The sequence below is a fragment of the Podarcis melisellensis genome, assembly GCF_964234715.1.
Source record: "Podarcis melisellensis genome assembly, chromosome: 3".
Taxonomy (NCBI): Eukaryota; Metazoa; Chordata; class Lepidosauria; order Squamata; family Lacertidae; genus Podarcis; species Podarcis melisellensis.
The window spans coordinates 90,660,498-90,676,604 of record NC_138530.1 but is presented as its reverse complement, the minus strand read 5'-3'; the positions used below and the strand labels follow the sequence as shown (position 1 = coordinate 90,676,604).

The window sequence follows — 16,107 nt, the reverse complement described above, 5'->3', positions numbered from 1 at the left end:
AGGCCTACATTCTGAAAGGTTTAAATTGCTCTGCCATGCCTCCATCAAGAGAGTGGTACCATTCTGCTCTGCACACCATGGGCAATGGATCCTTGACAATGGGGCAAGATTTGTGTTTTGATGAACCAAGGAGAAGACGTGCTGGAATCTGCCACTTTTGCTTGTGTCATGAGCAATTATTTTATGTTTGACAAAGGGCATCCAAGGGAATTTTACCACCACTAAACCATCTTCCTTGTGAAGCAAACAACTGAGTTGCCTCCTGAGGAGCTAAAGACATGTTTACAAAGAAATCTGTCCTTAGAATTGTTTGTCTTTCCTGCTTGAGACCACAGCTTCAGCTGTTCATGTTCTGACCTGGAAAAGCCACGCACAACATTTCATCTACGAAGGTACCAAACAACCATTAAAGCTCATAATTTTGTGTGCCGCCATCCGTTACTCACTTGCGGCCTGTGTGCCTGGTCAATCGAATCATCAGCTTCCGTGCTTCTTCTGGGCTGTCCTGTGTGTCTTTTACAAAGGATACAGGCTTTTGGAGTCCGTGCTTCTCCAAGATTTCCGATACGCTGAAATAACAGTAGCCATAAAAGCATCATCAGCCATTCAGCCAAATCTTAAATCCTGCCTGTGGCCATTATTGCAAATTATTGTTTATGTGTAAAATTTGAATAAATATATATTTAAGACTGAAACCGAAACCAAGAGGGATGGTGATGTTTATCCACTGAACAATGATGACTTCAAGTTATACAAAAAATACACACCCAGCCACACATACCATTTGAGAAGGCATTTTGTTTTCAATATTTAGCACCATATCATTATATTTCATAAAACAATGTAAAACTTGATCCACGCCCCGCCCCCCTGGAACCTTATAAGGAGATGCTCCGGGAGGTGGGGTAGTACAATGAAACAGCTTATATAGCTGAGCCTTTTAAAGAAATTAGATGAAGGGCCTTTTTTTTCATTCTTTGTGTTAACTATATTGTCACAATGCTACATTACCCTTCACAATGTTACAGGTTGGGAGGGGGGAACCCCTTTGGATATAAACATGTGTTTATGGAAAGGTCAAGGTCCAAAAAGTAATTTCCACTAAGCCTGCAGTAATATTTGACCTGCAAGCTCTCTTTTGTAATAATCCTGGCATTTTGAACTGTAAAACCTAGCGCTAGGTTAATAAAGAAAACGTACTGGAAGAGATGAATGAAGAAAGGCGCATTTCTTACCTAAGAATTTGTTCCAATTCATCAACTTTGTCGTGAAGGTTATTTGTAATGTCTGTTTCAGGACTGAAAGGATATATCAAAACAAAAAAAACAAATTTGTATATTCTGCATACTATGAAAAAAATGTAATACAAACCACCACTGAGTAATATCCCAAATACTGTGTTTTTCCGTGTATAACATGCCCCCCTGTATATAAGACACTCCCTTTTGGGGGGACTAAAAATCGAGAAAATGGGGGAGGGAGAGAGATTCCCTTGTATAAGACAATTCCAATTATTTTATATTATTTTATCATTCAAAAAACCTAGTCTTACACACGGAAAAGTACGGTAAGTCATATTCACAGCAGATCTGCTGAAATCAATGAACATTCACTGATTTCAATTAGTCTTTTCTGAGTATGACTTATGTGGAGATCACCCATTACAGTGGTACCTTGGGTTACATACGCTTCAGGTTACATACGCTTCAGGTTACAGACTCCGCTAATCCAGAAATAGTACCTCAGGTTAAGAACTTTGCTTCAGGATGAGAACAGAAATCGTGCTCCCGCAGCACAGCAGCAGCAGGAGGCCCCATTAGCTAAAGTGGTGCTTCAGGTTAAGAACAGTTTCAGGTTAAGAACGGACCTCCGGAACGAATTAAGTACTTAACCCGAGGTACCGCTGCACTCCCTTCCAATCTTCCCACAGTGAAGGTGGGAGTGATCCTCAGACTGCATGCTTCCTCCTCACCCAATTCCATTAGTCCATTAGTTCCATGACCAGTGGATGGGGCTACAGAGACAGGCTGCGTAGCCAAGATTTCTTCTTCCCACAAGGGCGGAGTAGCCCAGTTAGGAGGGGCAATACAACTTGCCTAAACTTCGATGGCACCCAGAGGGAACTTGACACATGAACAGTTCAGCAGGATGGAGTGACCAAGGTGCCAAACTGTTAAAAAAAGGATATGGCATTGCATTCCCTGTTTTCTCAACCTGACTGAAATTTAAGTTCTTATCCAGGCTTTCTACATGTGGAGAGCATTGCAGCACATAGTAATCCCAGCTGCAGACTGAAGAAGAAGAGTTTGGATTTGATATCTCGCTTTATCACTACCTGAAGGAGTCTCAAAGCGGCTAACATTCTCCTTTCCCTTCCTCCCCCACAACAAACACTCTGTGAGGTGAGTGGGGCTGAGAGACTTCCGAGAAGTGTGACTGGCACAAGGTCACCCAGCAGCTGCATGTGGAGGAGCAGAGACGCGAACCCGGCTCACCAGATTACGAGTCTACCACTCTTAACCACTACACCACACTGGCGCTCTGAAGCATGAGGGTTTGGTGGGGGGTGGTCAGCAATTACCACTAGATTGTACGGATTGTATAAATTAGTGCACATCATTCTTTGAATACTGATTGGCATTTTAATTGTTTAAAACCAGCATTTGTAAAAGATTTCTATTAGCTCAACATTTTTTATTTGAAAAAAAAACAATGGGACATGTCAATACTCACCCATAACCTCTCTGGGGGAGACATTCTAAGATATCATAGCAATGAGAAAGCTGGTCATCACGTTGGCAGCTGTAGATGCAGTCTAACGCAATCGTCATCAACAAGTCTTGATCCGAAATTATTTTTTGCTGACACTGGGAGAACAAGAAAACGCTATATTCATTGCTATACAGTAGAGTACGGTCTGTAAGTACGTATGTGTCCCCCAGCCCAAAATTTGGAGTTGTTTTCTTCCATATCTCTGTGTGACAGACAACCGGCTCTTGAACAGCACAATTACAACCATAAAGGCAATTTAGTGATTTCTGTTAATTGCAGAGGCCTTCCTGGTTCTTTAATAATTCTCCGTTGAATATCTTTCATAATTACAGAACTGGCAATGGAAGCTCATTTGAAACCAGCGATCACAGTAGCCGGTTGGAACAACAAGGTATTTCTAGTTTCGTTTAAAAACACGCACCCACACACAAATCACAATATTTTTCAGCAGACAATTTATTAAAATAAAAATGTAATTCTAAAGCTGCTCCCCCCCCCCCCAGCTGCATTATGCTATTTCCTTCATTTGCACATAAATAACTTCAATATGCACCAGAACGCTAGCTTCCCATGACTCGTTGTTTACAGCCAATCTACTTCTGTACACAGCCGGAAAAGTAAAGAATTAATGAACATCCTATCAAGATGCTATTAGGATGCTGGAATGTGAATTCAGTCTGGATCCGTGGCTATAATTCAATGCCCCTGAGAAGATGAAAGTTACTACAAATTTATGTAAAGACCAAGTTAATCTCCCTCAAAAAAGCTCCTTCTCCTCTGCCTTTCAACGATGACATCAAGAGCAAATGGCTTGTGTAAAATAAATGAGACAATCCAACTCTATACATGTCGACTCAGAAGTAAGCCCCAGCGAGCTCAACAGGGCTTACTCTCGGGTAAATGGAACGTGACTGCAGCCTGACTTTCTCAACAGATTCCATTGTGCTCTTTAAGAATCAACCACGAGTTCCCAGTTAACACCAACTGCTGGACCAAGACACAGACATAGGCAAAAAACAACATTCTTGGTGGAATCCTGTGCCCCTGGAGATCTACCAAACCCTAATGCCTTAGAGCAACCTTGGAAGCATTTTGGCTGTTTTTTGATTACTTGGACTTAGGTTAGTTGTCAAGAAGTATTTGACAGTTGTCAGGAAGTTAGTTGTCAGGAAGGTGGTAGAATGAATCGCACTACTTTATCCTGCAGATCAATTTTTTGAATGTTTCACAGCATAGCAATAAAACCAACGGTACATTCCCGCAGGTAGGAAACTAGCACAGTAGGGGACAGGCTGGGGCTGAATCTCTCCCCTTTTACATGCTAGGGGTTTGTTTTAGGTAAGGGATTCAAAAATAGAAACCTCACACAGTTCTGTTCTGAAATAGCCCACTCTGCCACCTGAGAATCCTACTGCCTCATTCTTCACCTAGATGTGTACAGTGGTACCTCAGGTTAAGTACTTAATTCGTTCTGGAGGTCCGTTCTTAACCTGAAACTGTTCTTAACCTGAAGCACCACTTTAGCTAATGGGGCTTCCTGTTGCTGCCGCGCCGCCAGAGCACAATTTCTGTTCTCATCCTGAAGCAAAGTTCTTAACCTGAGATACTATTTCTGGGTTAACGGAGTCTGTAACCTGAAGTGTATGCAACCTGAAACGTATGTAACCCGAGCTACCACTGTACTCAATTTCCCAAATATGTGAAAGGGAAACCAGGCACCTTCAGCTCTTCATTCTCATTTGCGCCTCAGTTTGTTCTTTCCCCAAGTGCTACCCCCAGGTGTGAAGTTAAGGGGTTGTTTTTATGGGGGGGGGGATTTACGAATGATTTAAAAAGGGACCGCAGGACACTTAGGTTGTATCCACACAAACAATGTCCACTGCATCTCATTTCAGTTCTCTCTCTCTTCAGGTTATTATTGTTCCCCTGCTGCTCAACACAAGAGAGATGAACAGGGATGCATTGAGTAGCCCCAGCCAGCAGAATCCACAGCACTATCTGCAGTGATGGGAGCCAATCACGCAGGGTTCCAGGGTGGAACAGAAACCTCTGCATTTATGACTGTATGTATGGGCACTGGGGAGCAGGCCCACATGGCAGGTCCCCACTCCCTGCTCCTGTGTTGCACAACATGGGAGCAACAAAAAGGTAAAGGTAAACGGCGTTTCCGTGTGCTGCTCTGGTTTCACCAGAAGCAGCTTAGTCATGCTGGCCACATGACCCATAAAAAACTGTCTGTGGACAAACGTCGGCTCCCTCGGCCAGTAAAGCAAGATGAGAGCCGCAACCCCAGAGTCTTTCGCGACTGGACTGAACTGTCAGGGGTCATTTTTTTTAAGGTAAAGGACCCCTGGATGGTTAAGTCCAGTCAAAGGCGACTATAGGGTTGCGGCACTCATCTCGCTTTCAGGCTGAGGGAGCCAGCGTTTGTCCACAGACAGCTTTCCGGGTCATGTGGCCAGCATGACAAAACCGCTACTGGAGCACGGAGGACTGTGATGAGTGCCAGAGCGCACAGAAATGCCATTCACCTTCCCGCTGCAGTGGTACCTATTTATCTACTTCCACTGGCATGCTTTTGAACTGCTAGGTTGGCAGGAGCTAGGGCAGAGCAACGGGAGCTCACTCTGTCGCGAGGATTTGAACCGCCAACCTCCCAATCAGCAAGCTCAAGAGGCTCAGTGGTTTAGACCGCAGCGCCACCCGCGTCCCTACAGGAGCAATAATGCCTTAAAGAGAGCTTGTGACTCTTCCAGTGTCAGGTTTTGCATGTGTCCTGAGCAAAGGCGCTTCCTTCTACAGAACGACAGGGCCAGATTAAACTAATGAAACCTGCTAGCGGAAGCCTGTGTGACACGCCTCTCTCCCCAGTGCCACTCTACTGTAGAGGCAGGATCATTTCATCTAGCAAGCTGAAATGCTTGCGCTGGGGGAACAATTGCCATAATGATACATTGAATTCCTCACACAGGCCCCCAATAAAATTCACGGATCTCCCCCACCACAATGCAAGAGAGGAAAAAGCTCACAGAGATGCTTAGCAGGGACTTATTAAGGGATGCAGTACAGGCTGAAACACAGAGATGCTGCATGGCTGGGCAAAGGTATGGAAGATATATTTAGATTTCACAACAGAGAAGAACAGTGGCTTTCAGTGGAGAGCCTCCCCCTGCTAGAATACCCACTCTGCCGGATAAATGCAGAAATGATTAATGATTAAAGCTACATTCTGACATCCCAATACAGATTAGCCGTGTATTAGAAATCCCACTTTAACCTTGTCTGGAGAACAAATGTTTGTATCGACAAGACAAATGTTCAGTTCTGCCAAGCTGTACAGTGACAGCCATCTCCCAAACTGATCAGCGAAACAAGGTGCACTATTAAGTATACTTGCAAATGCAATTCAGGCGGGGTGGAGGAGAGATAAAAGTTCAGGTTGCATGCGAATACACAACTAATCATCTGAATTTACCGCTGGCTTTGAATGTTCAAAGATTTTCAGAGGAAATGTCAGGTCTTCTTTCGCCAGTGTTACCAAATACTCTTTCAAAAGCTCATTAGCGATGCCTGGAGATTCATTTTCGCAGCGGTGTAGGAATGGGACCATCCACTGATAGGCATTCTTCACATACCTTTCTCCCGTTGACTGAAATGGCAAAGGTTTTTAAATTAAAGAAAAAATATGAATGCACATTAAGAGAAGAGCCAAATGCAAACTAAAATTGCAAAGCAGTTAAAGGAATAGCAATATATTTTTCCTCTGATCTCCCCAATGCTTTTCAAAAGGTTGGTATCATAAATAGTGAGCATAAAGTTATGAACTGTCCAATGCAAATTTCTCTACGAAAAGCAAACTAACAACAGGCTCATCAGTGTGAACCAGTTTCATTCTATTTTATCCAGAAAGGGCTGTCAGGCCACAATTCCACACAAGAATGAAAGCACACTTAAGCTCACCAAAATAAATTAGGATAAAGGCACTTAATGAATTGTAACATTGTGGCACGCACCCTCAACCAGCATCTGGGGGCTTTTTTTTTTGGAGTGCAGACGGTGCAAATCCAAGCAAGACTGGGCTATTTATTGAAGACACATTGTAAACAAATTAAAACATTAGGGGGACTGATATAAACACGTGCAGCAAGAGACAAGGGGAAGATAAGGGAAAATTTGTAAATATATTTGAATCAGATATGCAGTAATAAAAAGATACGAAATAAATAACTACAGAAAGGAGTAGAGGGGAGTCAAGGGGAAAGTAAATTAGATTTGTAAAGATTTTGTTTTTCTTGTCAAAATATTTGTAAAAGCTGAAAATGGAAAATAAAAATATTATTTTTAAAAGAGCAAAAGAGAAGAAGAGAAAAGGCTGAGCTGAAGGACGTTGGGCAAACAGCTTCACCCTGCTCAGGATGAGATTTTATGCAGCAGAAAAGCCCCTTCCCAATCCATCCCATCCCACTGTGAGATAAAAAAGAGCACATACATTTAACATCAAGAGTCTTAGTTTCTCAATATCCTTCATCTGCTGCAGCTCTTTCAAGCTCAGAGTGATGTCACATCCAGTCTCATAAACCAACGTCTCCAATGTAACCAGATTGTCACAAAGTGAGTGCAGACCAGGAATATTCCTCTCCATGCCCAGTCGAACCAGAGACAAAGCACAATCCACCTATTATTATTTTTTAAGAGAGAAAAGAAAAATGCACAGCTTGTAACCATTTGCAATTGGTTTTATTCTGGTTAAACTTGAAAGGAGAAGAGATATGGTTTGACCACCGGCTCAGCGACTTATAACTGGTCCAAATACATTTTATACAGAATGACTAATACAGAATCTTATAACTGCAGCATAACTTCTTTAAAATGAACACATGGTATTTATTTTGACAGATATATATATACTGTATATATTTATATATTTTTAGCATGCAATTTGCATTAAGTAATGCCCCTGTCTCCAGAACCCCGTCAGCCATATATGACAAATGAATGGACAGAATTATTTTTAGACCCCAGTTATCCTTTCTACATCAACTAGCATAGCAGGAACTTAGTTTTAGCTCATTGGAGATATTTCTATATTTTTTTGTCTCTCCTCGCAGTGAACAGCAGGAAGTATGAATGCAAATATATATATAATCTGTGATGGAACCACATGGTTACCCCATATATCAGAGAGGGCGTTCCAGACCTATCCAGAATATGCTGGATCCAGAATGAAGCGTAACTCCACCAAATGGTCCACCAAGGAACAGGGACTGCTGAAAGAGGTAGGTACCCCCCAAATTAAGTGGAGCCAACTTCAATGAAAAGAGATCCTGTTCACACAGATTGCTTTCTGGGGGAGATTGCTTTCTTCCTCAACCTCCCTTGGCATTCAACCCCAAATCTCAGCAGAGGATTTTGGAAGGCAGCAAGGAAGCCACCCTCCTCCAACACTGTGACAAGTCTTCAATTCTGGATCTAACTCACAGATCATCAACCGCCTTGTCCTATGTGTAAGAAAGGTAAAAGGTAAAGGACCCCTGGGGGACGCGGGTGGCGCTGTGGGTTAAACCACAGAGCCTAGCACTTGCCGATCAGAAGGTTGGCGGTTCGAATCCCCGCGATGGGGTGAGCTCCTGTTGCTTGGTCCCTGCTCCTGCCAACCTAGCAGTTTGAAAGCACGTCAAAGTGCAAGTAGATCAATAGGCACCGCTCGGGGGGGGGGGAGGTAAATGGCATTTTCGTGCGCTGCTCTGGTTTGCCAGAAGCGGCTTAGTCATGCTGGCCACATGACCCAGAAGCTGTACGCTGGCTCCCTCAGCCAATAAAGCGAGATGAGCGCCACTACCCCAGAGTCGGACACGACTGGACCTAATGGTCAGGGGTCCCTTTACCTTTTAAAGGACCCCTGGACATTTAAGTCCAGTCAAAGGTGACAATGGGGTGTGGCACTCATATCGCTTTGCAGGCCGAGGGAGCTGGTGTTTGTCCGCAGACAGCTTTCTGGGTCATGTGGCCAGCATGACTAAGCCGCTTCTCGAGCAACAGGGCATTGTGACGGAAGCCAGAGCACATGGAAACGCCATATACCTAGGTGTACCTAGCTGCCATTTACTGTTATCCTATGTGTCAAGCCCACTTTGCTGAACTTCCAAGTTCTCATAAAGGTAAAGGTAAAGGTACCCCTGCCCGTACGGGCCAGTCTTGACAGACTCTGGGGTTGTGCGCCCATCTCACTTAAGAGGCCAGGGGCCGGCGCTGTCCGAAGACACTTCCGGGTCACGTGGCCAGCGTGACATCGCTGCTCTGGCGAGCCAGAGCCGCACACGGAAACACCGTTTACCTTCCCGCCAGTAAGCGGTCCCTATTTATCTACTTGCACCCGGAGGTGCTTTCGAACTGCTAGGTTGGCAGACGCTGGGACCGAGCAGCGGGAGCGCACCCCGCCGCAGGGATTCGAACCGCCGACCTTTTGATCGGCAAGTCTTAGGCGCTGAGGCTTTAACCCACAGCGCCACCTGCGTCCCACCAAGTTCTCATAGAACTGTATTATAAAATGATGAAAACGCCTGTATTATAAAATGAGGAAAATCTTAAGTGCTTGAGGATTTTCAGAAGAAAAAGGTGACAAAGGGGGAGCGGTAACAGAGAGTCATAAAGGTACATGAGGAAACGGGGGTTTCTTTCTTCTTCTACTCAGTACTAGAAGGGAGGACACCCACCGAGTTGATGACTGACAAAAGAAAATACTTCTTCATACATTAATTAGCTAACAGGCACCTAGGATGTGGTGCTGCCCACTACTTTAAATTGGCTTTTAAAAAGGTTTAGATCTACTCACAATGCAAAACAGGACATAGACACTTTTCCTGTTGTAATCTTTCTTCTGAGTACCTAAAAGAGTTTGATTCAAAGATGATGGGACACAGAAAGCTGAACTTGACAGACTTGGGTCTTCTCTAGCAACCCAGTTCTTAAGTCCTTATTTTTACTTTCACAGAGATAAGGTTCCTTGATAAAAGAATCCAGGGAAGAAATGATGTGCTTTTGGATCTCCCTTTGGCCAAATGTCTCACTTTCCATAACTCAGAACCTTCTGAGGAACACTTCAAAGTCATACAGTCGTACCGCGGAAGTCGAACACCTTGCGAGACAAATGTTTTGGCTCCCGAATGCCGCAAACCCAGAAGTGATTGTTCCAGTTTGCAAATGTTCTCTGGAACCTGAACATCCGCCACAGCTTCCGATTGGCTGCAGGAGCTTCCTGTAGCCAATCAGAAGCCACACCTTGGTTCCCAAATGGTTTGGAAGCCGAACGGACTTCTGGAACAAATTCCATTCGACTTCCAAGGTGACAGTAATTTGAATTCGCTAGTTTTGGGCAGAAAAAAGTAAGTCGCTGTGGATTATATGCAACTCCCAGGCCTTTATTCCTTTGAAAGAAACAGTTTGTAGGGGATGAGGCATAAAATAAATGCTGGAAACTAGAATGTTGCCAATGCCAGAACACTTTCTCCTGCTTCTCCATCATCCACTCCAATGGTTATCTGGGGGGAAATAAGATTGAAGGAGATAGAAAAGAGAGCTTCTGCTTACTGAAGCATGCATTCTTATTCAGTTCCTCATTTGTGTATTTGGACTTTGATTCTATTTCAAGGATTAAAAAAAAACAAAACACAGTACATGCTTCAGTAAGCAACTTGGGGGAAAATAATGGATTTCTCTCTCCTTGTCCTCCAATCTCTTCCAAGTTCTGGTTCAACTAAGCAGATTTCTTGCAACCACCTTTGGGGTTAAGGTTCAATTTGATTTCCTGCTCGATACCAAATGTCCATAGCACCAACATCAATTTTAGGCAGTCAACCAACTCAGTGCCTGGGATTTTCCAACTAGTTATCCACAATTTTAATGGTAGACACAACAGATAGTAGGAGCCTGTTTCATATGTAATGCTATGTCATGGCTTAGTTCAGGCATAGGCAAACTCGGCCCTCCAGATGTTTTGGGACTACAACTCCCATCATCCCTGACCACTGGTCCTGTTGGCTAGGGATGATGGGAGTTATAGTCCCAAAACATCTGGAGGGCCGAGTTTGGAGATGCCTGGCTTAGTTAACCACAGTTAGCTGGCCATCCAAATGCCTGCGACTTAACTATGGTTTATAAACCATGGTTAAAATTAATTTGTTAACCTAGTTTTGTTTGGGGGTTTATAAATTTAAGTTAACATTAACCATAGCTTAGTGTTATCTTCAAAACCAGACCTCCTCCTCCACTGTGGTTAAGGAGCCGTGGAAGAGATCTGTTATTGTTCCATGAAAAATGAGGGGAAATAATGCCGTGCCTCTTCTTTTATAAAAGAAAAGAGAATATCACGTTTGCCCCACTATAATTAACAGTCAAATTAAGGCTGTCTCCTGATTAAAGAAATCTTAGTAAATTAATCACAGTTTTATTCAATTAAATTTGCATGCATCTGCATAATAAAGCAATTTCCCTTTTCTTTTCTTTTTTGCTTTAGATGGTGTATGCGTGCCCTGCAGCAGGTGTCATCTTGGACGTGGCAATTCCTCCTGTGTGAGGGAGTAGGGGGGAAATCACTTTTTAAAAAGAGGATGCTTTTACATATATATACTTGAATTGAAAACATATGTTCTTTAAAATTACTGCCTAATTAATTACGGCACCCTCTGAGCCGTTCAATTTTTTTAAATTAAAAGAATAGGTTAATATAAAGGACTGCATTTTGCAGCCTTAGTGTAAGTGCCTCACAAGCAGCAAATTAATTTTTATCCACATGTCAAGGTTCTAAATTCATTTGTGCAAGCAAACAGATGTAGGCAAATAGCAATCCTGCCCTTCTCAGCTACCACCTGGTGACACTGCAAAGGTAGAGTGAAACAACATGAATGAAGCTCAAAAGTAAAACCAGCGATAGCAGAGGATGTTGAAGAAAGAACAGGAAGTGTGGGATATTAGAGAGGAGTATGAATATAGAGGAAAGGCAAAAGCAGCAGGCCCAGTATCTGCTCTGTAGGAAACAATCTTAATAAAGCGCACTATTTATATTAAGTCGCGAGTTGCTCCTTTGATTACATAGCATCACATGAAACACAGAGTACCTTTATAATCAATATTATGTAGGAGTAGAAGCCCTGGCTGTGAGTGAACATATTTATACAATATAGTAGTCGTACTGTAAGGCAAAAACACTAACTAACTAAATAAATAAATCCTTTACAGAGCTTCTATATGCTCCTTGCAGTCTCTCCACCAGAGGTTGTCAGCTCTGTCACTAAGAGAAGACCTTACATTGCATACAGTTCTTTGTGTTTGAACTAGCATCAGAAGATGAAATGTCCGGTCACATTAGTCCACTTAAGCACGATAAGGCACGATATAAGATCCCTCCAGAACTCGTTTCTGACTCTCAAGTTGCAACTGCATGACTTGACATTTAACGACATTCGGCGAGGCCAGCTAACAGACACATTCTGAATTCTAATCGACTCAACTTCAGAATTTTAGATGCAGGTAGGTAGCTGTTTGTTCTTGTATCTGAAGAAGTGTGCATGCACACAAAAGCTTATACCAAGAACAAACTTTGTTGCTCTCTAAGGTAGTAAAGGTAAAGGGACCCCTGACCATTAGGTCCAGTTGTGATCGACTCTGGGGTTGCGGTGCTCATCTCGCTTTATTGGCCGAGGGAGCCGGCGCTCAGCTTCCGGGTCATGTGGCCAGCATGACTAAGCCGCTTCTGGCGAACCAGAGCAGCGCACGGAAACGCCGTTTACCTTCCCGCCAGAGCGGTACCTATTTATCTACTTGCACTTTGACGTGCTTTCGAACTGCTAGGTGGGCAGGAGCAGGGACCAAGCAATGGGAGCTCACTCCGTCGTGGGGATTCGAACCGCCGACCTTCTGTTAGGCAAGTCCTAGGCTCTGTGGTTTAACCCACAGCGCCACGCGCGTACCTCAATATAGGATAATGGTGGGGAAACTGACTGTCCAAAACCAATCAAAATTTGTGTTTGTTCTTTCATAGGACAACTATGATATCATTTAACCACTGGCAATTTTCAGCTATATTATGCACAGAGTAGCTTGAAACAGCCAAAGTAAAAAACAACTGAGTCCTGTCCCTCCATTAATTATTTTTATATTCAAGTCTGAGAGCTTCAGAATGGCCAATTCAGCTCTAAAGAAACTCTGTTATTAGGTCTTAAAAATTAATGGAGTTTGATTTCAACCATCTATTGACTCTTTATTTCTAGTCCCTTATTTTCTCTCTCTGTGTGTGTACTTCTCTGTGAAACTCAGGACTAGAACTTTACACACACAAAAAAAAACCCCTAATTATTTCTGAATTTGGATATCATTTATGGCGCCAATTTTGCCTGCCTGAATTTACATGATTACAAAGCAACAAAAATTGAATCCAATCATATTCTGACATGACGCTTACTTCCAAGTTAAATGTACCTCTAATAATTAAACTAAGGAATTAAAAATAGCCTGTATATTAAGTTTACAATGATGAAAAAGCTTCAGTAAGCCGGAGAGTTATTTTCATATAAGATTGATTTGCCCAATTGTTAAACATAAGAATGTTGGAAATAAGTAATTAACACACCTGGCCAAATACTAGTCAACAAATTTTTCAGAAAATCTTTTAATAATTCTGTTACATTAGCTGAAAGGTCATCTGGAAAAAATAAATCCATTTATATTAGAAACATTTAATGGCAAGTCTATTAATGGCAGCAGAAGTTATGACAACATGCCACTGGGAAAAGTACTACACAAAAACCAGAAGTACACATTCCCAGTTGGCTCCTAATTTTTGCCAGGCTCGGATAAGCCTAGGCATTAGTGAACGTAATTGTTTCTGTCACTCAAAGTGGCAATCCTGCTGAATCTCTGGTTAACCTCTGGAATTGGGAAATGACTAGGCAGTTGATGCAATGGCTCTTGAACGCCAGCTCCCCACATGCGGAGCAAAGCTAAGTCACTGGTGGTCCCAAGAGTTGGCAGGACTGAAAATGAAAAGGCTGCTGACTAGAGTGATGGAGGTGGAAGACTCGTGACAATAGCTTCCTCTCCCTCTTACCATACCCATCCCACGATGGACGGCCATGTTCCTCCAATCAAAACCAACACATTTACTCCTCCCATTTCACATCCCATAATGAAATACCATCACCATTCGCTCTTGTTTTCTCTCTGTCTCTCTTTTGAATCGTAACCACTTTTTTCAAAGCTGTTGGCACTCCATCTTCTCCTTGTTATGGTTGTATCTGAATACATGCCTATAATCACGTGATTTATTTGGTGCACTTCAACAGTAGTGGCAAGCAGGCACCATCCCAAAACTGGAGCCATCTAGCAGCAAGAGAACATCAACTCACAAAAGAACATTAACTCAGCCATAACTTTACACAGAAATGTATTCTTCTACATATTGCATGCAAATAAAACCCAGTGCAGAATATACAATGGTATGCATACACCAGTCTTCTCCAAACTGGTGCCCTTCGAATGTGTTTTGGACTACAACTCTCAACAGCCCTAGGCAGCTGTCAGGGCTGGCTCAGATGCAGGTCAGCATTCAAACGCAGAGACGAGCGCGAAGCTTAGTTCTTGATTCAAGAAAGCAATGCAGAGAAGCCTCAAGGCAGGACCAGCTTCCATAGCACAGTTGCCAGGACTGACAATTCCTGCTTCCCCCTAAGACATCTCCTTCTTCTGGAGGCTGTCCACAAAGACATAAACTACAGTGGGAGGGATCTCCTACTTGTTGTTCAGCCACATATGCATAGCTCTTTGTGTCCTTGGAGACAAGGGGGAACGGAACCTAACACAGTAGGACAGGCAAGCTCCTGGGAAGCTGCATGGGCTGAGTCTGAACTGCTTTCTGCCCTTGGCTCTTCTCTCTCACTCACACCTGTTGCCTCCCCACCACCTTCATCTTCTGACCTGTCCTCAGTGTCCCACCACCATTCCCCGTGCTCTAAACCTTCATTCTCTGAGGCTTCCTTAGCTGGTGCCTCCCACCACTCCTCGTCATCCAGCCAGTTCCTGACAGCAGCACAGCCAATGATCAGTGATTATGGAACCCATAGAATTGTAGAGTTGGAAGGGACTGTGAAGGTCGTCTAATCCAATCCCTGCAATGCTGGAATCTTTCACCCAACGTGAGACTTGAACCCAAGACCCTAAGATTAAGAATCTCGTGCTCTACCGACTGAGCTATATCATCATCCAACAAAATCTAGAGGATACCAGGTTGTGGAAGGCTGGGCATACACACACTCAAATAGGTCTGTATAACCGATTCGCTTTATAGGGCATATATTTGAAGTACACATATGGTAGAATAGTGCATTTACCTGCATAGAGTAGTTTTCAATCTCTTCTGCTCGTTTCCAATACCAGTCCGTGACCAGTTTTATGGAAAGCTCAGTGGTTCTGTACTTCAGCAACTCAGGTTGAGACTCATATAAAAACTCGCCTTCATCTTGAAGAGCTGGTTCAACCATCAGCCTGAGCATCATAGATAAACAGTCATTAAATGTAGAAAGCTAGGACTCTAACCTGGGAACTGTAGTTTGTTAAATGTTCTGAGAACTGGAAGAGACCCCTCACAGTGCTACAATTTCTGGGATTCTTAAACTACAGGTCCCAGAATTCTCTGTGGGAAGCCATGGCTGTTGAAGTAGTATAAGAATTATCTCAATGTATGGCATGGATGTTAACCTATGTCTTAGGCAGACTCATTAGGATTATCTTTTGAAAAATCATGTTAAATGATAACCTGTTCTGAAAAACTAGTGCCTATAAATAAATATTTTTTTTAAAAAAAATAATTCTAATTTTGGAGGTCACCACTGTTATTTACATAATGGGCATTTGACCTTTATGCAAAAGCCTACGCAGAGAAAACTTATTTACCCCTACTGAATTTCTAGCTATTCCTGGTAATTAACCTTATCACTACATCAACAGGTGTTTACATAATAGAGGCAATTTACTACAGTGCTCCAAATGAGTTGACAAGCTTGCCTATTTAAGCAGAAGCAATACTTTAATGTGCAAAAGCCGTTGCAGGCATGAAAAGCTGCTGCCACATACAGAAAGGGCACTGTTAACACGCTGAGCCTGTAAGTTATTACTTGGCTGTCAGGATTTTACCCAAGCAAGAACAGGGGCCACGCGGTTCAGCTGTTCACTTCTACTCATGGTGATGGGAGCAGGAGAAAGATCCTGTGGGCTTGAGGCCCAATTCTGATCTCACTGTGATTAAAATCCTGTGGCTCAAGTGAGGAGGCTTGCTAAGTAAAGAAT

The 16,107-nt window shown here is 43.1% G+C and overlaps 1 protein-coding gene across 2 annotated transcripts in view; it reads right to left on the bottom strand.

The window, feature by feature from the left end:
- NBAS (NBAS subunit of NRZ tethering complex) overlaps window positions 1–16,107 on the bottom strand; it is a 178,468-nt gene that overhangs the window by 92,825 nt on the left and 69,536 nt on the right. For both annotated transcript variants that reach the window (XM_081905888.1, XM_081905889.1), the window contains exons 23-28: window positions 15,153–15,306; window positions 7,262–7,447; window positions 6,248–6,421; window positions 2,734–2,867; window positions 1,236–1,298; window positions 447–569 (exon numbers count right to left, since the gene is read on the bottom strand). In XM_081905888.1, coding sequence (XP_081762014.1) covers window positions 447–569; window positions 1,236–1,298; window positions 2,734–2,867; window positions 6,248–6,421; window positions 7,262–7,447; window positions 15,153–15,306 — 834 coding nt within the window. The remainder of the gene's footprint in view (window positions 1–446; window positions 570–1,235; window positions 1,299–2,733; window positions 2,868–6,247; window positions 6,422–7,261; window positions 7,448–15,152; window positions 15,307–16,107) is intronic.